At 47.3% G+C, this 25,192-nt stretch overlaps 1 protein-coding gene across 1 annotated transcript in view; it reads right to left on the reverse strand.

The window, feature by feature from the left end:
* The window catches only part of rad9b (RAD9 checkpoint clamp component B), a 67,459-nt gene extending 42,267 nt beyond the window's left edge, over window positions 1-25,192 (reverse strand). Inside the window, exons 1-7 of the mRNA XM_085961584.1 lie at window positions 24,937-25,192; window positions 19,610-19,680; window positions 18,431-18,583; window positions 4,503-4,617; window positions 3,766-3,865; window positions 3,180-3,286; window positions 2,187-2,293 (exon numbers count right to left, since the gene is read on the reverse strand). Coding sequence (XP_085817710.1) covers window positions 2,187-2,293; window positions 3,180-3,286; window positions 3,766-3,865; window positions 4,503-4,617; window positions 18,431-18,583; window positions 19,610-19,680; window positions 24,937-24,970 — 687 coding nt within the window. The 5' untranslated portion in view covers window positions 24,971-25,192. The remainder of the gene's footprint in view (window positions 1-2,186; window positions 2,294-3,179; window positions 3,287-3,765; window positions 3,866-4,502; window positions 4,618-18,430; window positions 18,584-19,609; window positions 19,681-24,936) is intronic.

The raw sequence follows: 25,192 nt of genomic DNA on the forward strand, positions 1-25,192 counted from the left end.
CTGTTGTTGTGAGCTCTCTTTTCCTGCAATGAGGGAGACAAGTGGAGTTTGAGTGAGAATGAAGGAGTGAGTGTAGAGATTGCATAGCATAGATACTTAGAGGGAGACAAAGATGGTGTGAGGCTGCAAGACCAAGGGCCCTCCCTGTGTGTTGTCAGTTGTGTTCAAAGCATCAGAGGGAGAGAGAGTGTGAGGGCTGCATGGTGGAATAGTTATGTGAATGTGAGCATAGAGAGAGAGGGAATGGGTAAGGGTGCATGGATGTGACTGTGAAGTGGGATGTGGAGGAAGAGAGTGCTAAAGCTGAGTGCTGGTGGGGAAAGGCAATGGGGATCAGTTTGAGGGTGATGGAAACTTCATACTTACTTTTCCTGTACGGTGAAGGTCATGGAATCGTTTCCGACACTGTATCCAGGTTCTTCTGGTGACTCCCAGCGAGTTGACATCTGCTGTCACCTGCATCCTTGCAGCCTTGGTCTCAGTGGGAGGCCTCTTCCTCCCTGACCTAGGGAAGAGGACCTCCCTGTGGGCCCAAACCCCATCCAATAATGCCTGCAGTGAAGCCTCGTCGAATTTGGAGGCAGCTCGGGGTCTGGCACTGGCCACAGCTGCTGCAGGCTCCTCTGCCATCCTGTATGGTTCGTTTGGAAGCCTGCAGAGGAAGCAATGCTTGCTGTGGACCTTAAAAGCACCACGAATGATGACATCATACTGTGCGACTTTCTGACAGGAAATAGTCAATTAGCAAGGGTTCCCACACACTGGAAATGAATTGGCCAATTGAGGGAAAATTGCATCAATCTGGCAGACCCATTTACATTCATGTGGGAACCCCGACATTCGGGGAACCCGACAATTCCCCACACCTGCAGGAAAATCGTCCCCAAAGTGTTTCTCCTGTCAGCTGATATGAAGTATCATCAACAAAAGTTGTGGAGAAGACCATGCATCAGACCCTCCCAGTTAACAGGAAACTGGGACAGCTAAACAGTAGGAAACATTCAAAAATATATATTTTAGTGAACCAAATCGTATTAAATGGGAATACTGCAACTAGGAAGAAATACCTAAAAAATGTAGAGTAAGAAAAATGAAATCTAAACCTTTAGGTCAAGCCTAGAATTGCATTTTGTTTTGAAATAAATCCATACTATACAAGCACTATGAACTAATTAAAAATCTGTAGACTGTTATAAATCATTACTTCAACCATGGAATAGTGACACATGTATTGCTTACATACAGCACTGCAGAGCAGTAAGATGCAGATTCAACTTTTCCCTTCTCCACTTGAGTTCCCAATTCCTCAAATGCTACACCACTGTAAGAAACATCAAGTGAATGCCAAGTGCTTCCTAGCAGGGGGAAAGATAATGGGATGAAAATTGGTTATGGCCTGTTTTTGGGTCCATAACCAGTAGCACGCTGACAGCAGGCGCCACAATCAGGAGGCCCGAGTCAAACACAAAATTGTCCCTTGGGCCTCATTCACGTTTTTTTAAACAAGCTGCCGGTGCCTATTGCACCTCTACAGGCAGCTTGTGCATTTGAAGAGAATGAATGTCAGGCCGCTTGCCTCACCAGCAGTGGCCTGAAGATCGGCGTGGGGTGGGGGGAAGAGTTGCAGCGAGCAATGGGAGAGAGGAGGACTGTGGAGTCGGGGGAATACTCCTGCTCCTCTTTGCTCCACAGGAAAGCTAAAAACATTTTTAAAATTAAATCTTACCTTTTGCGGCCGCTGAAGAAGCCTGAGCACCTGCTCCGCTCATTGGAAACAAATTTACCATAGAGGTCCTTAAACAGGCATTAGAGCCATCATTAACATATGCAAGTGGTCTAACGCCTGTTTTGGGTGGCTGCCTGGGATGCATATAAAAAGGGTCCGACAAATTTAGTAGTGGCTTAAGTGCACATGCAGATGGGGTGCGGGGCCGTCCCACTGCTAAATTTGTCCGCATTGCACCCATTTTACACCTGAGAAATGCCTCTTCAGCCACAAAAGACCAATGAAAAAGTGGGGTAAATATACAGATTTCACATATATTCTTATATTAAAATAAATCAGTACTTCAGACATGCACAAAACTAGTCTGCATTTTTGCATCAATTGACTTAAAACATTTGAGTGGTTCTGTGACAGCACATTCAGAAACATCAATCCACTACAGCAATATAAATTTCCGTACCCTAAGCTCCTTCAAGCAAAACGTAATCTCAGAATCAACTCCAACCTGAAGATATTCAAACTCGTTGGGTTTTAAGCTCACTTCAGTTTGCATTACCTTTGTGAAATCTGTATATTAACAAGAAGAGTATACAGTAAATTAAAAACCTCAAATTTGTGAAAAAATAACATAATAAAGGACAGAATTAAAAGCTATTGGCCTAGAAATTCGGTGGGCTGCGCCACCAGTTAGCGCCTAAAGAGGGCACTCAGTGGCTTTAGCGCCACTGGCCACATCTCCCGCGATATTTAGCGGGGCGCTAATGGCGGCGTTAGCCTGTTGCACTGCGTCACCACCGATGACGTCATCGGTGTGCGCAGCGCCCCGCTACCACCCCGATCGTGATATTTGGTAGCGCCCGCCTCTGTAGCGCCGTTCGCAAGTCGCGCCCGGTTCACGGGGCCTACCTGTGGCAGCAGTGGCACAAACTAAGGTGGAGGTGCGGGGCGGCCATTTTTTCCGGTGGCCACCTGCCAGCACCTCCGTCCCCGGCCTCCTGATCCCCCCCCCCCCCCCGGGCAGTGCCGGCTGTGTCCCGAGAGCCCGGCACTTCTCCTCGGTGCCGGGCTCTTTTGCCGGCACTCGCGATCGGTCATCGCGCTGGTGCAGGCCCCTCCCCCTTAAGAAGCGGAGGAAGGCCTGCAGTACCGCAGCGCGCCGTGCCGCAGCGTGTGGCGCTGCGGCACGTTGCGCTGCGATATTCAGTTTCAGCGCCCCAAGAGGGACGCGGGGCACCTCGAGCAGCGCCCCGCGTCCCTCTTGGAGCGCACAAGCTGAATTTCCAGCGGGCGCAACGGCTCCGAGTGCAGCGGTAATTCCGGTGCCCAGGTGAGCTTGGTGCCCCGTTTGGGCCTCCACCGAATTTCTAGGCCATTGTCTCTGTTACTTGATAGAAATAATTTAAACTCTCTATTAATTTTGCATAGCAGTGACAACTAATTTAAAATGACTTGCCTTTGTCTTCATCTACGTAACTCTTGAAGAAAGCTCTCATAGGAGTCACAATCAAAGTAATTTCCTCTTGAGACATTGGAAAATGAATGGCTATATCAGCCAGAAGCCTTTAAGAAAATTAAATTACACACCTCATCATTTTGTTTCAAATAAAATGCCTATTGCTTCTCAAGATATGTTCTCTCCCTTACTTTATTCTTCTTCTAGTAGTGTTCCCATATTCCTAAAGTTCTCACTTATTTTCCAACAGCATCTCTGTTGCTTTCAAGATCATGCATTCCCACATTTCATTAGTGGTTCATAATTAGTGAATAAAGGGTGTCCCTCTTACATTTTTGGTGAAAGGAACAACTTGGCCCCAACTCAAGATAAACAGCAAAAAACGGCAAATGCTGGAAATCTGAAATAAAAACAGAAAATGCTGAAAACACTCAACAGGTCATTCAGCATCAAGAGAGAACAGACCAGTTAATATTTCAGATGGAACCCTTCAACAGAACTAGTCAGCATTGTCTGTTTTTGTTTCGAGGCACGATAATACAACAACAGTATATTCCCACTGGAATAAGTGCATGATTACCCCTACCTTGCCTGGGATCTCAATACATTTGGGCTCAAGTGCTTTGAAAACACAGCCTGAAGGGACTCGCACTCCTGAAATGCCAGATTGTGAGCTTTAGTAATTCCTGTAAGAAGTTGTAAAACGGAAAACGATTTGCAATGAAAACCAGTGAAAAAGGTAAAATAAAATGTATCAACAGCACTGTTTGAAACACTGACACGTTCTAGGGGACTATGTAGCAGAGTTCTGTCCTTTTATCTCTAGGACTGTTAAAGAAAGAACTTGCAACTAAAAAGCATCTTTCATGACCTCAGAATGTCCCAAAGAGCTTCACAGCCAATGAAGTATTTTTGAAGTGTAGTCAGAAGATCATGAGTTTAGGCAGCACTTGAGAGACCCAAGTACGTAATCTAGGCTGACATTTCAGTGTACTACTGAGGGAGTGCTGCACTGTCTATAGTGCCATCTTTCAGATGAGGTGTTAAACTGAGTTTTCATGCTTTCTTGACCAACATTTATCCCTCAACCAATATCATTAAAAAAAAGATTATCTTGTCATTTAACTCATCGCTGTTTGTGGGACCTTGCTATGCACAAATTAGCTACCACATTTCCTCTACATTTCTTAAGAAATTGGAACTGTTTTTAGAATAAAGACAAGCTGCATACAGACCGAATGCATAATTGCTGTATATCCTTCAATCACTAATGCCACATACTCCGTAAAAACATGTGATAGACTTAATAAACTATTTTCCTACCGTGCTTGCAGCAGAACTGAAAAACAACACGACAGTCCTGTGAATTCACATAAATCTTGCATTTCTCCATACTCCTCTCTAATGTAGTTAGGCATCGAAACATAGGAAGAACATACTGGAAAAAAATTAGCATATTGATAAAGCCAGCAAGAGAGCCTAGAAGCAGGAGTCTGCCAGCTAAGTGATCACGTAGCATAAGTGGCAGATGTCTACCTCAACCAACCAACCCAATGATACACACAATGGATGTTTGTCATTTAACAAGCAGGTCACAAGCTCAAGTTCCAGTGATGCCATTAAGGCTAACTAGGCACTGGTGAGAGTAAGTTAATCAGTTCTCAGCTCCTGTTGTAGATGGTGCATTTGCATTAGCACAACATTCAGCGTATGAGGAATAAAACAGCAAATTAATAAAAACAACGTAACCAGCAACAAGTATGGTTCCTACCAACCAACCCAAGTAGCCTGTACACAAACCATCTCACTCAAAGCTTTAGAAGGTTTCAGGTTGGTAAATAAGTTCCATGGGGAACAGAATTTGTAATGACCGGTAAGTCACAAATATGCTTTTTTCATTTAAAAACTTGTTATGGTTAGAGTTTGGAGTTCAATATCCACTAAGATGTCAAGTTTGAATACATACATAAAAATAGGGGAATAAAGATCAAAAAGTTAAAAAACACAACATTTCTTTAAAAAATAAATGTCTTCAGACAATACCATACTTCATCAACAGAGCTGGCACAGTTATATACTATCATTGAAATACACAAGTCAAGCCAATGGGATTCTAACAACCTGTATAAACTAACACATAATACAAATCCAGACCATGCAATAAGTCCAAATTAAAATTTTAGACTTCCAGTAAAGACTTCCAGCAGCTCCCAAACCCACCTAGGACAAGGGCAGCAGGCGCATGGGAACACCATCACCTCCAGGTTCCCCTCCAAGTCACACACCATCCTGACTTGGAAATATATCGTCGTTCCTTCATCGTTGCTGGGTCAAAATCCTGAAGCTCACTCCCTAACAGCACTGTGGGAGTACCTTCACCACACAGACTGCAGCGGTTCAAGAAGGCGGCTCACCACCACCTTCTCGAGGGCAACTAGGGATGGGCAATAAATGCTGGCCTTGCCAACGACACCCACATCCCAGGAATGAATAAAAAAACACAATATTTACACTGGTTCTTCTCCAGGGGAAGAATTTAGACATTTGCCAGTTTCCATTCTCTGTGCATCAACTCAAGAAAATCAGGCCGGAAACAGATTTCTTCAAGTACTTCTCAAGCACACCTTCTGGACGTCCTTCAAAAAGCAGTGTTGACCCCATCTATCAAAAAGTTCAAATGTTGACCATTGTGCCCTCCAGCACAGAGCGTGACCACAGATCGCAACATTAACTCAGTGGATTGTGAACAGAGTGGGAAGTTGGGAATTTGGTAAGTAGTGGGAATTCGGTGCAAAGGGGGAAGGAGGTGCTTCATTTTGCTTTTGACACTTGCAGTGGTTTGTGTAAGCTTGAGGCAGTAAGTATTTAAAATGTTGTTAGTGTTTTAGCGTTGGTGCAAATTAGGCCGCGATTTCGCCAGCCGTGGCGAGTCCGGTGCGGCTGGAGCAGACAGTGGCCACAAACTCCGCACCCATCTTCCTCCCGCCTCCTCCAAGTGATTTTCCGTTGATTGGGCTTGTTAAGCCCGCCGTGCAAGGTTCCTGGCCAATTAAAAGGAAGTGGGTCTGATGATGTCATCTGATGATGCGTCATCAGCCGGTTTCCTTAAAGGGACCATGTCCAAATTGATTTTGACAGTTGTGCGGTCAAGTGTTATACAGCATTGAGGTGCTGCAAACACTGACAAACACTGCACAAAGGTGCACGGCTGCACCCAGGCTCTTCCATGACTTCCTCCATATGCTTATAGAGGGAGTCACAGCATGCAAGGAGGTTCACTTCCCTCCCAATGGGCTGAAGAGACCTCCCCAGGAGACCAATGCAGCCTGGTTGCACATTGCACAGGAGGGCACAAGCAGGGATGTTGTCAGGAGGACCAGGCTGCAGTGGCGCAAACCTTTCAATGATCACAGTAGCTCACGTAACGTTACTGCAAAGCCACTCAACCGCATCCTCCTGTGCCACTCATCACATCCCCATCACTCTGCCTTCCCTACCCTACTCCTGCATGTCCTTACTCACACCAACTTACCTTGCAGCTCCATCCATCCCTCTCTATCTATATTATTATCACATCCTCATCTCACTAGCCAGCCCTCATACTCACCCTCATCCTAATCCAATCATACCAACTAACAACACACAAGGGTGTTTTAGCCAATGGTTGTGTAAACTTTCTGTTAATGTGCTATCAAGCATTGAAATCCTCATTGTCACCACTTTGCCTTCTTGGACAGATTTGTGTGCACCTTTGAAAGTGTGTTAGTGAGTTCCAGTGAATGGTGAGACATAACGTCCCTCCACCCCCACCCCCAGTGGTGACGAGTGTGAAAGGAATGGCTTGGACATTGTAGGGATGCTTTATGGTGCTGGTGTGGGGTGGTGCCAACCTGGTGCATCATGTGGCAGCCAGTGTTAAGTGAAGCAAATCTGGACATGGTGAAGCCATCGCTGGCATCCCGAGCAACAATGTGCATGGGTGATGATGTCCTGTGTCCAGTGCATCAGTTCATTGCGGAGAAGGCTGGTGTGGATGTTGGTGCTGCTGGTGTACCCAGCGATGCTGGAATTGGGGCTGATCGTGTTGGGATTCTGAGGGCGAAGGTGGGATTTTTTCAAGGGCACCGATGCTGATAGAATAGATGGCAGGTGAGGTTGAGATGACAGAAGTAATTTTCAATGTTGAGATAGGTTGTTCCAAGGAGGTGACAGTGGATAGAGAGATTACTCCAAACACTTCAAAAGTGCATAAAGCTAAAAAGTGGGTTCCAAATCATTAATGCTCCAGCTTCTAAGATTGGGAGGTGAACAGCTGTGAAATGGTAGGTTTTAGACCACTTTTGCAGCTTTCACTTAATCACAGCAATCCAGTCATTGAGAACCCATCATACTTACCTGACGTGATAGCCGCTCTCCGGGAACCTCATTGAAAACCTGGTAAAATGGTAAGTACATGGGAAAATGGTTCTTAACTACCTTTTAATAAGCTTTAAACTATCTAAATTGGCTGACCCGTTGCTTGGTGCCGGGTCCTTTCAGGGATGACAAACCCAACACTTGTGAAACTGACAAGGAGGCAGGTTTACAGCGGGATACCAACCCGCTGTCAATCTTTATGATTTTGACAGCGGACTCGCCTCCAAACCCGCACTCTGAGGGCCAGCAAATTTCAGCCCTTAGTGTGTAAAAAAAACCCATTAAAACACACTAAAGGAAATTACCTATAAATAAATATAGACTAAGATAAGGAAAGGACCAAAGATACAGAACTAAGATAACTAAACCGGGTTTCATAAAGCGTGAGATTTTCCAGTAGTGTCCATTCAGCTAGGGTAAACAACTCCCGGACCCGGCGACATCACAGGACAGCAAGTTGGTGATTGGTTGGTGAGTCGTACATTTTTTATTCTCTCTAAGCTAGGGGAGTGGTGTAAATTAGAAACCAGGAACCTATAACTAATACTTTAATTCATAAAAATTAATAATTTAAACTAGTTAAATCAATTAGATTTTTAAAAACTAACAATAAACCAAGTGAATTAATTACATAAAACTTTAGTTAATTAAATATATAAAACAAGGTTAGATAGAGACGGCAGTGCAGGAGGTGTGCTGCATATGCAGCATGTGGGAGTTTGTGGAGAGCAGCATGATCCCAGGCAATCACATCTGCAGTAAGTGTCTGCAACTCAAGGAACTTAGGCTCAGAGTTGTTCAGCTGGAGTCTGAGGTGCAGACATTGCGATGCATCAGGGAGCGTGTTACCTGGACATTTAGACCCAGGAGGCAGTCACACCCCTTAGGTTAGGTAGTGGTTTAGATTTGGTTAGTGGTCAGGGACAGGAGGATGTGACTGCGCCTCAGGCAGGCAAGGGGATGTCAGATGCAGTGGTGGAGGAGCTGTAGCCTTTGCTATTGTCCAACAGGTACGAGGTGTGGATGAGAATAAAGACTGCAGGGAAGATGGGCAAATTGACCACGGCACCGTGGTACATGAAGCTGCTCAAGTGGGGGGAGGGAAAAAGAATGTGGTAGTTGTAGGGGATAGTAGTCAGGGGGGGTAGATACGGTTCTCTGCAGCCGCGACCGGGAGTCCCGAAGGGTGTGTTGCCTGCCCAGTGCCAGGGTTAAGATCATCTCCTCACGGCTGGAGAAGAACTTGGAGAAGGAGGGGGAGGATCCCATTATTGTGGTCCATGTAGGAAGCAACAACAGAGGTAGAACATAAGAACATAAGAAATAAGAGCAGGAGTAGGCCATACGGCCCCTCGAGCCTGCTCCGCCATTCAATAAGATCATGGCTGATCTTCGACCTCAACTCCACTTTCCCACCCGATCTCCATATCCCTTGATTCCCCTAGAGTCCAATAATCTATCTATCTCAGCCTTGAATATACTCAGCATCCACAGCCCTCTGGGGAAGAGAATTCCAAAGATTCACAACCCTCTGAGTGAAGAAATTCCTCCTCATCTCAGTCTTAAATGGCCTACCCCTTATCCTGAGAGTATGCCCCCCTAGTTCTAGACACTCCAGCCAGGGGAAACAACCTCTCAACATCTACCTTGTCAATCCCCTTCAGAACTAGGAATGAGGCTCTGCTGAGGGTGTTTGAGGAGCTTGGGTACAAATTAAAAAGCAGAACCTCAAAGGTAATAATCTCTGGATTACTACCTGAGCCACATGCAAATTGGCATAGGAACAAACAGATTAGGGGTTTAAATGCGTGGCTGGAAGAGTGGTGTGGGAGCCAGGGGTTTCAATTCATAGGGCACTAGCACCAGTATAGAGGAAAGAGGAAGCTGATCCGTTGGGACTGACTCCACTTAGACCAGCTGGGACCAGTGTCCTGGCGAATCAAATAACTAGGGTGGTAGATAGGGCTTTAAACTAATAAAGGGGAGGGAGGGTTCAGATAAGGGTATGGTAAGTCTGACAAAAAGTCAAGTCTGTAGAGCAGAGTAGCGGTTTGGATAAAATCAAGCAGATTGTGTCAGGAAGGGATAGAGGGGAGAAATTCGGTATCGCCTCATTTGGGGCGCAATTATCGGCCGGGCGCAAAGTTTAACGCCTGGCACTAATTATCGGCTCCGACTGCAAACTTGGCTTTTATCACCCCTGGAGGTGATTGGAGCGCTAAATCAGGCGCTGCACACTGTCTTAAGGCACAAAGGCCGAGGAGCGAAGCGCTAACTCAGAGCGTGGGCGCAGCACAGTTGATGTCAGTTAGCGATGGAACACACACTGGCACCGGCCAGTTCTTAAAGGGGTCGATCTTGCTCTCCAGCCACACCCTGCTCATTGGAGCCTTGAATCTCGGCCTGGAGAGACCTGTGACTACATTTTCCAGCCAAGGTCTATGGAGAGGGTGAGAGAACGAGCTCAGTGCTTCAGCGAGCGGGCCTTGGAGGCTCTGGTTGGCGCAGTGGAGCGCAGAAGATCTATACTCTACCCTGAGAGTGGCAGGAGGCCTTTGCCGTGTGACTACAGAAGAGTGTGGAGGGAGGTGGCTCAGCACGTCTCCTCCAGGAGCATGGTGCCCAGGACCCATACTCAATGTCGCAAAAAGTTCAACGACCTCACTCGACTCGTCAGGGTGAGTGGCTTTTTTTCAAAACCTCTCCATCCCTCCATTTCAACCTCCCTCTATGGCCAGAGGGTCTTAAAACCCCACTCATCCAACACCTATGGCCCTCTCATGAAACACACTCGCACATTCCACACCTTGCATACAGTAAGGGCTATTCAATTATGGGAGGCACATCAGGCAAGACCATGGCTATTTATTTACTCAGACGCCATCCTTTTTCTTGCAGGCCACGCTATCTCATAACAGGAGACAGCAGCAATGGACGGGTGGAGGGCAGCCTCAGCTGCAACCCCTCAGCGATCTTGAGGCGCGTGTCCACAGGATTGTGGCAAGCCAGATGATCAGTCCTGTCGCCCCTGGAGAGGTCAACCCCGTTCGGGACAGCAATGGTAAGGTCATCAGCTTTCTCTCCTCTCTCATTCCACTTGTCCCTCACAACACCAGCCTTTGACACTTTCAATCCAACTTATTAATCACTCCACTCCTTCCTCCCTTACTGCCCCCCTGTCCTGATGCTAAAGCCACTCTTGTACCTCTCTGCTTTCAGATGGTGATTCACCAGCTGAGGAGATGGGCCCTCAAGCTGCCAGTGGGAGCGAAGCCGCAGGCAAGGAGGAAGAGGAAGCTGGAGCATCAGCGCCACCCTCTCCCGAGGAAACCCATGCCCACACTGGGACCATGTCTTCCCTGGAGGGGAGCAGGGGGGAAGGGTCTGATGAGGGTGAAGCTCCGGGACCCAGCGGGCTGCAGCAACGCGATGTGGCTAAGGAAGCTCAGGGGCCTTCTCCCCGGAAGGAGAGTACGCCAGCGAGTCCTGCTGCAATGGATGCAGAGGAGGAGCAGCTCATCGCTGAAATGAACACCCAGGCGGTGGACATGCACACTCAGCTCATGGGTGCAGTGGGAAGGGTGCCTGAATGCATTGATGCACTGGCAAGGAGTGTGGAGCACTACGCTGTAGCACAGGCGGATGCCACGCAAATGCTTAGTGCTGCAATTCAGTCATTGGCTGCTGTGATCCAATCTCAGACTGGTCTCATGCAGACTCAGATTGAGGCCACGCAAGGTCATTGTCGCTGGTTCGGACACATTTCCCCGGGCTCTCACCGTGCCGCAGCAGGCCAGCAATCTGTGCTCCAGCAAATTGCTCCGATGCTAAGGTGCTGCCCCGTGGGAGTGCCAGTGTGTCGGTCGAGCAGGGAGTTGCTGTCCTCGTCTCAAGATGACAGCATTCCTGCTGCCACCACTGTCACTTCCCCATTGCACTTGCCACCGCCTGTAGCCCAGACTGCTGCCGCCCATGCAGAGTTGGTGCAGTCTGCAGCCGGGCCCTCCAGGCCCAGAGCTGGTCAAAGCCGTCCTTCAAAGGCATCTGTAGTCTCAGGTTCTGACAATCAGCAGCCTTCCACCAGCCTTTCTGCAGTCACTGGGGCCCCATTACGGAGGAGCAGTAGGGTGGGAAGGGGGAAAGTACGCAAGGGAAGGAGATCACCCTCGAAGGGCAAAAAGTAGGAGGTGTGACGAAATGTTGGGAATTTTTTTATTAAAGGCCGAGATTCGTGTTCAAACTTTTGTTTAGTGTTTTGGACATTATCTCCAGGTTGTGAGAACCAGTTATGTTAATTAATGATTTTTTGTGTTTGTTTCTATTAGTTTGTCATGAAGAAATGACACACACAGACTCTGTAAAATAAAAAAGTTTTTGTATTCAAAATGTACAGGTTTGGCCTTTAGGATCATTGCTGCCTTGGCCAGCTTTGGGGTTGCGGGTTGCTTTCATTCATGTTGTTCTCCATGCCAGAAGCCATTTCCTCAGTAGGGGCCTAGAAGCGGCTTGTTTCAGTCGTTGAGGGACGGCCCTTGCAGTTTCAACATTGTGGGCCTCCCTCCCACCTTGGTGCTGCTGCTGATCATCCCCCTCCTCTTCCTCCTCCTCCGGTGATGCTCCAAGACCTGGTGGCATTGGCTGGGTCCTGAGGATTGCGAGGTTATGAAGAACGCAGCACACAACTATGAAGAGAGAGACTCGCTCAGGCGAGTACTGCAGGGCTCCTCCCGAGTGGTCCAGACAGCAGAACCGTTGCTTCAGCATGCCGATCATCTGCTCAATGATGTTCCTGGTGGCGAGATAGCTCTCATTGTACCGCAGCTCTGCAGGGGTGTTGGGGTCAGGGAGCAGTGTCATCAGCCAGGTGCAGAGTGGATCACCCTTGTCCCCGAGGAGCCAACCACTTGGCTGATGCGGTGCCTGGAAAAGTTCTGGCACACCAGTCTGGCGCAGGATGAAAGCATCGTGGCAGCTGCCAGGATAGCAGGCATTGACAGCGAGTATCAGCTGTCTGTGGTCACAGACCAACTGGACGTTTAAGGAGTGGAACCCCTTGCGATTTTGGAAAACCTCTGCATTCTCATGCGGTGCCCGCAATGCCACATGCGTGCAGTCAATGGCGTCCTGCACCATGGGGAAGCCCACTATCCTTGCAAAGCCCAATGCGCGTTCATGCTGTTTGGCCTGGGTCATCGGGAAAGAGATGTACTGGCGTCTCCTTTTATAGAGGGCATTTGTGACCTGACGGATACAGCAATGGACCGCGAACTGGAAGATATTGTCGATGTCCCCAGTAGCTGCTTGAAAGGAGCTGGTGGCATAAAAATTCAGAGCCACTGTGACCTTCACTGCCACCGACAGAGACGTCCTGGTCCTCAGTTGAGGCTGCAGCAAGTGGCAGAGCTCAGTGACCACCTCCTTGCTGAAGCACAGCCTGCACAAACACTGCTCCTCAGACAAATTAATGTAGGAGAATTGTTCCTGGAATACCCTGGGAGAGTAAGGTCTCCTGTGCAGAGGCCTGTTGTCCCTCCTCCGTCTAGCCACTGTAGGGGTTCGCAAAATCCCCTAAATCCCTGAAGATCAAAAAATATTGGTCCACATCGTGGACGAAGAATTGTGTGATTTGAATTGCCTCTGGGTTGGACAGTGTTTTAAAACGTGCCCAGAACCGCAAAAGGCTGCATTGCAGCACGTGGACAACACCGGAATCGAGGAACTTCGTGGAAAAATTCGCACACTTTAAGACAGTACATTTTAATAAAATTGTTCCCTGGAGTTTGGTAATTTCAAAGAGGTTTGAAAATGGCCAAAAGAGACAATGGGGCTTAAAAGGCAGCTTGGAGTATGTCTGTGAAAAAGTGGGAGGATCAAATACAGTGGCAGTCAGACCTGTCAATCAAAAGGGGGAAATCGCTCCTCCAGTCAATCAATGTTTATTTATTGAAACTGCTGTCTGATGACATAGCACTTAACTGCGGTTACTCTAAACGCAGAACAATCGGCTGCTGTTTACACAGAAATCCAGCCCCATTCAAATCTCTTATACACACAATGGCTACACCGAAACCATGGAAAGGACTTTTGATATGGAACAGTTAAGGATTGAATGAGGTTTTGAATCACCCATTAATTGAACAATAGGGCAGTTGGATTCCCTTTTGTTTTAGCCCAGGTGAACTCCGGATGTGGGCGGGTACACTTCAGCCCCAGAGTGCAGACACATTAAACCACTCCAATCACTTTGAATCAGCCAATCACAGCCTTTCTCTTGTGTATTCAGACTTTTGGGCACGAATTTTGCACACAGACTTTTTCAGCGCCAAACAGGAGTTGGCAGGATATAAAAGATAGCTCCTGAGAAGCTATCCCTCTCTTACTTCGCTGGACCCCAGGTGAGCAGGTTTTCTGACTCCTCAGCAAGGCAATCTAGTTAGAGGGTGGTAATTTAGGGGATATTGCTAAGATTGTTAAATCAACATTGTAGCCATTAATCCCTCGTTTTTGCCGTCTGCCTTCCCCGTTAAGCAATTTACTGTAATTACTGTGTTCGTGTGGTATAGTTTAAAATTTGATTATAGTTTCTTTAGTTTAAATAAAGTTGACTTTCTCACATCAAAACCACTTGTCCGTTTTAAATATATCATTAATTATAAGTCCTCCAGTAAGAAATGGAAGGTGGGGTAGCAATTCGAAACCGCTGTTTGGAAATTGGTTTAAGGGTACCAGGCAAAGGCTGCTGACCAGGTAAATTACTGTAAACCAGGTAAAAGGTTGGAATTGGTCAGAGTGCAGGCAAAGCTGCCTGACCAGGTAAATTACCGTAAACCAGTTAAAAGATGCCCCCCTACACCATGATTGCCACTCTCGCTCTGCGTCTCTGTTGCCTCCAATTCTGCAGGCGCAGGACGACGCCTCGAATCAGTGCAGCCCCCATAATCTCTTGGCAATCGAAGTAATGAAGATCAAATCCAAATGTACCTGTAAAGTGATGCTCAGTAGCCAAAGCTACTTCACACAGCGTTGACTCTATGCAGAAGTCTCTCCATCTCTCTCTCAGAATCTCTCTCCCTGTCAGAATGAGTGGTGCAAAAATGTCTACCACAGACAAAGCCAGGAAGAGGGCGCCTTTAAATGGCGCCCCCCCCACCCCCCCACCGACTGGGAAACATTCCAGTCTCCCTGTCGTTGCTTGCACCAGGCAGAAAGGAGGGGGGGTGCCACTCAATATCCGGTCTGGGGCGCCACCAGGGCGTTGCACGCTCGACTGACATCACAATCTGCGGGCACAGGAGATCGGGGTAGTAAACTTTTGTGCCACCGCAAGAACTCGGCAATTTCGCGAGCGGCGCAAGCATCGCCGCACCCAAGCGCTAGTTGCTTCCCACCCCATTAGCGCCCTTAGGGCGCTAACGGGAGGCGCAAACCAACCGAATTTTCCCCCCCAGTGAGTTTAACAATGGTAATAGAACATTAGCAACTAAGACCACATCAGGGAAAAATAGTAAAAAGTTAAAATTAAAAGGTGCTATACATGAATGCACGAAGTATTCGTATTCGTGACAAGATAGATGAATTAATAGTACAAATAGAGATAAATGGGTTTGTTCTAGTAGCCATTACTGAGACGTGGTTGCAGGGTGACCAAAGCTGAGAACTAAATATTTTTGGGTATTTGACTTTTAGAAAAGACAGACAAAATGGAAAATGAGGTAGGGTAGCACTGATAATAAAGAATGAAATAAAGGCAGTAATGAGATAGAATTTTAACCCAGAAAATAAGAGTGTAGAATTAGTATGGGTGGAGCTAAGAAATAACAAAGGGCAGAAAACACCGGTGGAAGTAGTTTATAGGCCCCCCAACAGTAATCATCGTGTTGGACAGAGTATAAATCAGCAAATTAGAGGAGCATGTAACAAGGGTAATGCAATAATCCTGGGGGATTTTAATCGTCATATAGGCTGGGCAAACCAAATTGGCAAAAGTAGCTTGGAGGACGAGTTAATGGAATGCAATCAAGACAGTTTTCTAGAATATGTTAAGGAACCAACTAGGGAACAGGCTATTTTAGATCTAGTATTGTGTAATGAGACAGGGTTAATTAGTAATGTTATAGTATAGGATCCTCTGGGGACGAGTGATCATAATATGATAGAATTTCATATTAAGTTTGAGAGTGATGTGGTTAAGTCCGAAACAAAGGTCTTAAATTTAAACAAAGCCAGTTACGGAGGTATGAGAGGCGAGTTAGCTGAGGTAGATTTGGAAATTAGATTAAAAGATATGACAGTAGATAAGCAATGGCAAACATTTAATGAAATAATTCATAATTCTCAATGAATATACATTCCATTGCGAAGTAAAAACTTCACTGGAAAATTAGTACAACCGTGGCTAACTAGAGAAGGATAGTATTAGATTAAAAGAAGATGCTTACAATCTTGCCAAAAAGAGTAGTAAGCCTGAGGATTGGGAGGGTTTTAAAAATCAGCAAAGGATGATCAAGAAAGTGATAAAGAGGGAGAAAATAGAATGAGAGTAAACTAGCAAGAAGTATAAAAACAAATTGTAAGCGTATGTAAAAAGGAAGAGATTAGCAAAAGAAAACATGGGTCCCTTAGAGGCAGAGGCAGGAGAAATTATAATGAGGAATAAGGAAATGGCAGAAACGTTAAACAAATATTTTATGCCTGTCTTCACATTAGGAGACACAAAGAACATACTGGAATTTGAGGGGGACCAAGTGTCTAATGAGAGTGAGGAACTTAAAGCAATTAATATTAGTAAAGAAAAAGTATTGGAGATATTAATGGGACTAAAAGCTGACAAATACCCTCGACCTGATGACATATATCCTAGAGTTTTAAAAGAAGTGGCTGCAGAGATAGCGAATGCATTGGTTTTGCTCTTCCAGAATTCCCTAGATTCTAGAACGGTCCCCGTGGATAGCAAGGTGTAACTAGTGGAGTGCCGCAAAGATCAGTGCTTGGGCCTCAGCTATTTACAATCTATATCAATGATTTAGATGAGGAGATCAAGTGTAATATATCCAACAGAAAATGCTGGAAATACTCAGCAGGTCAGGCAGCATCTGTGGAGAGAGAAACAGAGTTAACATTTCAGGTCGATGACCCTTCGTCAGAACTGGAAAAAGCTGGAGATCGAACAGGTTTTTAAGCAAGTTCAGGAGCAGGGAAAGGGGGAGGGGAGGAAGAACAAAAGGGAAGGTCTGTGATAGGATGGAAGGCAGGAGAGATTAAGAGACATTAAGAGATGGTGCAAGGCAAAAGGAGACTCAACATAGAGTTCAACAATTTCAGACCATAACCTCTGCCCCTATTTAAAAAAAAAATTTCCTCTCTCCCACATGGCAGCTGTCTTTCATTCTGCCAGTGCCATTTACACTTCATCTAGAGCCATCTTTTGTTTCTTAACTTGTCCCATCTTTTGTTCTTTCCTCCCCTCCCCCCTTTCCCTGCCCCTGCACTTGCTTAAAAAACCTGTTCGATCTCCAGCTTTTTCCAGTTCTGACGAAGGGTCATCGATCTGAAACGTTAACTCTGTTTCTCTCTCCACAGATGCTGCCTGGCCTGCTGAGTATTTCCAGCATTTTCTGTTTTTATTTCAGATTTCCAGCAGCTGCAGTATTTTGCTTTTGTAATATATCCAATTTTGCTGACGATACAAAGCTAGGTGTGAAAGTAAGCTGTGAGGAGGATGTAAATAAGCTGTAAAGAGATAAAGACTGGTTAAATGATTGGGCAAGAAGGTGGCAGATGGAGTATAATGTAGGGAAGTGTGAAATTATCCACTTTGGTAAGAAGAATGGAAAAGCAGAATTTTTTTTAAAGGTGAGAGAGTAGTAAATGTTGGGATTTAGAGGGATTTGGGTGTCCTTGTATACAAATCACAGAAAGTTAAAATGCAGGTACAGCAAGCAATTAGAAAGGTAAATGGTATGTTAGCCTTTATTGCAAGGGAGTTGCAGTATAAGAGTAAGGAAGTCTTGCTGCAATTATATAGGGCCTTGGTGAGACCACACCTGGAGTACTGTGTACAGTTTTGATCTCCTTACCTAAGGAAGGATATACTTGCCTTAGAGGGGATGCAACAAAGGTTCACTAGATTGATTCCTGGGATGAAAGGGTTGTCCTATAAGGAGAGATTGAGTAGAGTGGGCGTTTAGAAGAATGAGAGGTGATCTCATTGAAATGTATAAAATTCTTAGAGGGCTTGACAGGGTAGATGCTGAGAGGCTGTTTCCCCTGGCTGGAGTCTAGAACTAGGGGGCATAGTCTCAGGATAAAGGGTCGGCCATTTAAGACTGAGATGAGGAGAAATTTCTTCACTCAGAGAATTGTGATTCTTTGGAATTCTTTACCCCAGAGAGCTGTGGATGCTCAGTCATTGAGTATATTCAAGACTGAGATCGATAGATTTTTGTGCACTAAGGGAATCAAGGGATAGGGCAGGAGAGTGGAGTTGATGGAAAAGTTCACCCATGATCTTATTGAATGGCAGAGCAAGCTCGAGGGACCGTATGGCCTACTCCTGCTCCTATTTCTTATGTTCTTAAGACGGGTGGATGCGGAAAAAATAAAGTTTGAGCTAAGGCTGAAGAAATATAAAAGATACCAATATTAACATGGTTAACATACTGTTGTTATGCAGTGTAACAACTGACATAACTCATCACTAAATAAATTTTACACATATGCTGTACTAATATAAAGTAATACAATTTATCTGTGTTTAAAATTTATTTCAACAGAAATACTATCTAGTGTTTTTGTCCAATGTTTCAGCCTGTAGCTCCTGAACAACCAAACTATACCTTAATTGCCATCTTACAGTTCAGAGGTACAATTTCAGCCTCATGAGTGTCTTGCTGATGCCTATTCCCCCTGCTGTAATGCAGGAAGAAGAGTGGAGAGAATAAGAAGCAAGCATACGCTGACCCAGAAGAATTAACTGATCTCAAAGCAAGCTGCAAAAAAAAATCATAAATATTATCTATAGTAATACAGTATGTTGGAATACAACTGATAAACTTCAAATCATTTTAACACATTAAGATTGAAAAACTATTCCAGTATTTAAAGTGATTCATGCTGTCTTTTGGCCAGTGTATAGAATTTTAAAGGAATTCCCTATTCCACAATTTGATTCTTCAAGAATTGAAGGGAAGCCTTTCTTTTGGAGGAAGTGCATTATTGTATTTGTAAAACAAAATCTATATTTTTTTCTAGTTTAAAAAAAATAATTTTAGTCTCCCCTCTTCTCCTGAAAGCTCTTACTCATGGTGGAGTACTGTTCCACAGCCATCTTTTGGTACTTTGATATAAGTAGCCATTCTCCCTGCATAATCTTAAACAGTGATTGCTTGAATGTTATTGCTGGGGGACATCAAAACTGAACCATATCCTCTCCTCATCCTAAAATTATAAATGTACACTTTGCAGGAGCCCCGACCTCGGCAGTGTGAGGCTCGGGAAATTTTAACTCGCAGGCCTCATCTATGTAATCCCAGTCAGGTTCCCGCCTGAAACCAGCGGGAAGCAGCAGCTGATCGACAGCACGAGCGGAATGTCAGGCAGCGGGAGACCAAAGGAACAATCCCAGCACTCAGGCAAGTTGCCGGGAGAGGGTTCAGGAGGGCCTCACAATCCGGGGGGGCACCACAAGGAAAGTCAAATAAAGTTTTTTTATTCTGGCCCCGACTCTTCTGCCCACTAGGTTGGTCCGGCAAGGAAGCCACAATGACTTCCCCATGTAGGCCTCTGGGTAAAACAGTAGTCAGCTCCCGGTGATGTCATTGCCACAGTTAAAGAAGGATCCCACCAGTTTTCGACTCAAAAGAGCAGGTTAAAATCAGAACCTGCGGGAAGAGAGCAGGACCTCAGCGGGTAAGTCCCAGTTGCGATTTTAATTGCCCACCCGGTTTCTGCCGAGCAGACAGGGTAAAAATTAACCCCTGAGCGTCATAAATGAATTGCTAATGTAGGTAACTTACCCCCTTCTCTAAAGGATCAAGCCATAACTCATCACCAATTCGGGACAGGGCATGGATTGCCTTTCCAAATGCTGTAAAGTACAAATACCATCTTTTACAATTATGCATTACAAAAATGGAATACGAGTTTCAATTTCCCACACTGCTTTCCAATCTCAACTGTAGCATTTTGGGGAGACGCTGATCTGAAACAGAGCAGGACATTTTAACAGGAGGGAAACGTCCAATTATCACAACTACCAGCTGATCCTACAGCAGATTGTCTGCTCGACTCTTGGCTAAGAATGTTATATAGGATGGAGAAAAATAAAGTATTGAGCCATTGAAAGTTACTTTAGACTGAAGGTTAATTCTATGTCAAGTCAGATTTTAAACAATAAAAGTGTGGAATGGTAAAGAAGAAACAATCTTAAGAAAGACATTGTGGCAGAGCCACTAAGGGACTCTGAACAACTGTACATAATTCCCTTTAACAATCTGTTAGCTACAGCCTGAACCTGTATCTAAAGATATACTGTTTGCATGTACAGAGCGCGGTCCCTTTAAGAGCGCGGGCAAACGCGATGACGTCATGCCGTTAATCACGTGATCCTCCAACGGCAGGAAAAACGTGATGACGTCATGATGTCGTCCACGGGACCGCCCTAGCAGTCCTCGTGGAGCCTTCGAACTGTAAAGACCTGTATCCGTAGTTCTCTTGCATTTGTCTGTTAAACTCAGTTAGTTTTACATTAAATTTCTTTTGATTGATCGCCTGAGTCGACCTCAGTCTCTTGATAGCAATTAGACCATTTCTACATTGGTGACCGCGATTTTTGCGAACAATATTCGCAGAAGGAACGAAGCATGGAAGCAAACTCCGTTGCATTGAAGCTGCCACAGTTCTGGGAGCAACAGGTGACCTCGTGGTTAATCCAAGCCGAAGCCCAGTTCGCACTGCGGAACATCGTTGCGGATCAGACCCGATACATATACGTGGTCTCCGCACTCGACGGCTGCACCGCCTCGCGGATCGTCAGCCTGCTTGAGAACCCCCCGGACGACCGCAAGTATGAAACACTCAAGGCGCGGTTGCTACAGGTTTTCGGGCTCACGAAGTCGGAGCGCGCCCGCCGACTACTCGTTATGCCCGGCCTCGGGGACTCCAAGCCTTCTGAGCTAATGAGCCAAATGCTCACGCTCCTGGGCTCCGAACCGGAATGCTTCCTCCTTAGGGAGCTATTCCTTAGCCAATTACCGGAACAAGTACAAGCTGCCCTGGCCAGGTCCGAAGTCACAGACTGCGCAGCACTTGCTGCCGAAGCGGACCAGATCTTCGCGGTTACACAGCAGTACTGCGCTGCCACGAGGCGCTCATCCCCCACAGACGCCACCCCAGCTCCTCAACCCACGGGGCTGTGCTTCTACCATGCCCGTTTTGGCGCGAAAGCAAGATGTTACCGCCCTCCCTGCAGCCTCTCGCCCCCCAAAAAACAGCAACTCTGCCAAAAGAGGATCGGGTCTAACGGGTGCCCTGCGGCTGCGATGGCAATCGGAAATTCAGGCAAGCTCCTGTTTATCACCGACTCCCTCTCCGGTCGGCGATTCCTATGCAACTCCGGGGCGCAGTGTAGCATCCTACCCGCGTCAGCTCTGGATGTACAGGCTGGACGGCACGGCCTCTCCCTCGAGGCGGCTAATGGTGGGGCTATTCGGACCTTCGGCAGACGGCGGGTCCAGGTGTGCTTCGGCGGCCAGCGGTTTTACTGGGAATTCGTTACGGCCAAGGTCTCTCAAGCCATCCTTGGTGCGGATTTCTTGTGCGCCAACAGCCTCCTGGTCGATGTGAGGAACCGACGGTTAATCAATGCGGCCACGTTCCACTCTATCCCTTGCCACCGCAGTAACGCTATGTCGCACACTGTCTCCTGTGCTTTCCCGAATCCGGATGAGTTCACTCGCCTGCTAGGCGAATTCCCAGACCTGACCAGACCCACCTTGTCCTCTACGGCCACGAAACATGGTGTCGAACACCACATCACCACTACTGGCCCCCCGGTCTATGCACGGGCCCGGCGCCTCGAACCTGGCAAGCTCGCGGCCGCGAAAGCGGAGTTCGCCACAATGGAACGGTTAGGGATTATTCGCGGGTCGAATAGTCCCTGGTCTTCGCCTCTCCACATTGTCCCGAAATCTGGCAGCGGATGGCGGCCATGCGGCGACTACCGACGCCTCAACGACGCCACTACTCCTGACTGGTACCCGATCCCTCATATCCAGGATTTCTCTGCCCATTTGGCGGGAAATACCATTTTTTCCAAAGTCGACCTTGTCCGTGGCTACCACCAGGTCCTGGCGCACCCGCAAGACATCCAGAAAACTGCAGTCATCACCCCATTTGGTCTTTTCGAATTTCTGTGGATGCCATTTGGTCTGAAGAACGCTGCCCAGGCATTCCAGCACCTGATGGACTCCGTACTTCGGGACCTCAAGTTCATATTCGTCTATCTGGATGATATCCTCATCGCCAGCCCTAACAAGGAGCAGCACATCGGTCACTTACGCACCCTTTTTCGGTGCCTCAGCCAACATGGCCTGATCATCAACCCGGCCAAGTGTCAGTTCGGCCTGCAACAAATTGATTTCCTGGGGCATCGCATCACCTCGGAAGGAGCAGTCCCTTTGCAAACGAAGGTGGAGGCAGTAACATCTTTTTCACGCCCACAGAATATTAAGGTCCTGTAAGAATTCCTCGGTATGGTAAACTTTTACCACCGTTTCGTGCCTAAGGCAGCACTGCTCATGCAGCCCCTCTACGAGGCCCTCAAGGGCAAGTCTGGCAAGGATCCGGTAAGTTGGACGGTCAACATGGACCGTGCTTTCGCTGACACCAAAAGCGCCTTGGCCAGCGTGACCATGCTGACGCACCCGCTGCTAGGAGCCACCATCGCCCTCACCACCGACGCGTCAGACTACGCCATTGGTGCAGTACAAGAACAGTGGGTAAACGGAACGTGGCAACCGCTGGCATTCTTCAGCCATCAACTACGGTGGAACGGGAGTTGCTGGCTCTTTTTCTGGCCATCCGCCATTTCTTGTTGGAAGGACGTCCTTTCACCGCTTTTGTGGACCATAAGCCACTAACCTTCGCCATGGCCAAGACCGCCGAACCGTGGTCAGCCCGACAACAACGTCAGCTTGAATTCACTACAGATATTCAGCATGTGGCCGGTAAAGACAACCTGGTGGCAGATTGCCTCTCTCGCGCGACCGTTCATGCGGTCCAGCTTGGCATCGACTATGCCCTCATGGCCGCAGATCAAGCCTCGGATCCGGAGGTGCAGGCTTACCGAACCAGCCCCTCTAGCCTCCAAGTGGCCAACGTCAAATTCCATGCCGCAGGCACCACGCTACTTTGTGACGTCTCCGTAGGAGAGCCTCGTCCTATCGTGCCAGTCGATTGGCGCCGCAAAGTGTTTGACGCCATACACGGGTTGTCACACCCTGGAATGAAGGCCTCGCAAAGGCTGATGTCGTCCAAGTTCGTTTGGCGGGGCATGCATATGGATGTCCGCGACTGGGCCAACACCTGCGTGGTCTGCCAAAAGGCCAAGGTGCAGCGTCACATCAAAGCTCCATTGGCCACCTTCGCTGTTCCGGAGCGACGGTTCGATCACGTGAATGTGGACCTGGTGGGGCCACTTCCACCTTCCCATGGGTTTACACATATCCTAACGATGGTAGACCGCACCACTAGATGGCCAGAGGCAGTTCCCTTGTCATCCACCACTTCGGCAGACGTAGCCAGGGCATTCATCTCCTCTTGGGTCGCCCGTTTCGGGGTACCTGCGGACATCTCTTCTGATCGTGGACCGCAGTTTTCCTCTGAGCTCTGGAACGCAGTGGCTCAGGAGCTCGGCATCAAGCTACATCGCACCACAGCCTACCATCCACAGGCAAATGGCCTGTGCAAACAATTTCACAGGTCGCTCAAAGCCGCACTGAGGGCCAGCCTCCAAGGCGCTGGATGGGCGGACAGGCTACCATGGGTCCTGTTGGGTCTTCACACGGCACCCAAGGAAGATCTTCGCTCGACCTCAGCAGAGCTCGTCTATGGCCAGCCACTACGCGTACCAGGGGATTTCCTTCCGACTCCAACAGAGCCATGGTCCGCATCCGACCAACTCATCAGCCACCAGGAGGCAGCCAGGTGTTTCGCACCAGTACCAACATCGCAGCACGGCTTTCAGAGCTCACACGTCCCAGCAAAGCTGAAGAACACTGAATATGTGTTCATCCGCCACGACGCTCATCGGGATCCGCTCAAGGCCCCTTACACTGGTCCTTTCCGCGTGCTAGAGGCAGGAGACAAAAGCTTCTCGGTGGATAGCGGGGGCAAACCAGACCACATTTCGGTGGACCGTTTGAAACTGGCATACTTGGACCTTGACCGTCCTGTCGAGACCGCACAGCCGCCAAGACGTGGTCGATCGCCCACAATTGCCGTGCCAGGACAAGCGCAACCACCCGACAGCCCGCCCGCCGTCCAGCAGCTTCCACTTCAGGAGTACAGAAGTCGCTCTGACAGGCTTGTCAGGTCTCCTCGCCATTTGACTTTTTCCGTTAAAGACAATTCTGGGGGGGGCGCATGTGGCAGAGCCACTAAGGGACTCTGAACAACTGTACATAATTCCCTTTAACAATCTGTTAGCTACAGCCTGAACCTTTATCTTTGTATATACTGTTTGCATGTACAGAGCGCGGTCCCTTTAAGAGCACGGGCAAACACGATGACGTCATGCCGTTAATCACGTGATCCTCCAACGGCGGGAAAAACGTGATGACGTCATGATGTCGTCCACAGGACCGCCCTAGCAGTCCTCGTGGAGCCTTCGAACTGTAAAGACCTGTATCCGTAGTTCTCTTGCATTTGTCTGTTAAACTCAGTTCGTTTTACATTAAATTTCTTTTGATTGATGCCTGAGTCGACCTCAGTCTCTTGTTAGGAATTAGACCATTCCTACAACATGGCTAATAATAGTGATGTAGCTGCAAGGGGATTAAAAGGATTGAAATCCTACTTTAACAAAATATAATTTTCGTGAATCCTGAGGTGTCAGATCTAGAGGGCCTTGTTCAAAATATGATTGTTTTCCTTTCTCTGATCTTTTGCATCAAAGATAATCTTGAAACAAAATTAAATCACTTTCAAATCCAAACGGCTATTTGAATATATGTGGACTGCTTAAACTTGCCCCGCAATTTGTTATCCTTGGTGATCATCTTAAAAGCGAGGAAATACATATATATAATAACTGTTAAGTAACCGTTCGCGTTTTGGAAACTACCTCTCACGTTGTTGGCAGCTATGATGCACTTCATGGTGCCTTCAGGCGTTTTTCACACCGGCACCAGGTCAACTGCCCTGTTCTCGTTTCACTTGCTGCCAACACAGACTTTAAATTTAATTTTAACAAGCGAGTCAGTAAAATTACTTCAACAATTAAGCTTCAAATTATTATTTTTCCCTACGAAGCACTTTTCAGTGTACTCTGGGCTCCAGAGGTTGTCGACTGAAGGCGGCCCCACGCGCGCGTGCTCCAG

Source organism: Somniosus microcephalus, chromosome 19 (genome assembly GCF_052327205.1).
Source record: "Somniosus microcephalus isolate GS21.2 chromosome 19, FLI_Smic_1.0, whole genome shotgun sequence".
Lineage (NCBI taxonomy): Eukaryota > Metazoa > Chordata > Chondrichthyes > Squaliformes > Somniosidae > Somniosus > Somniosus microcephalus.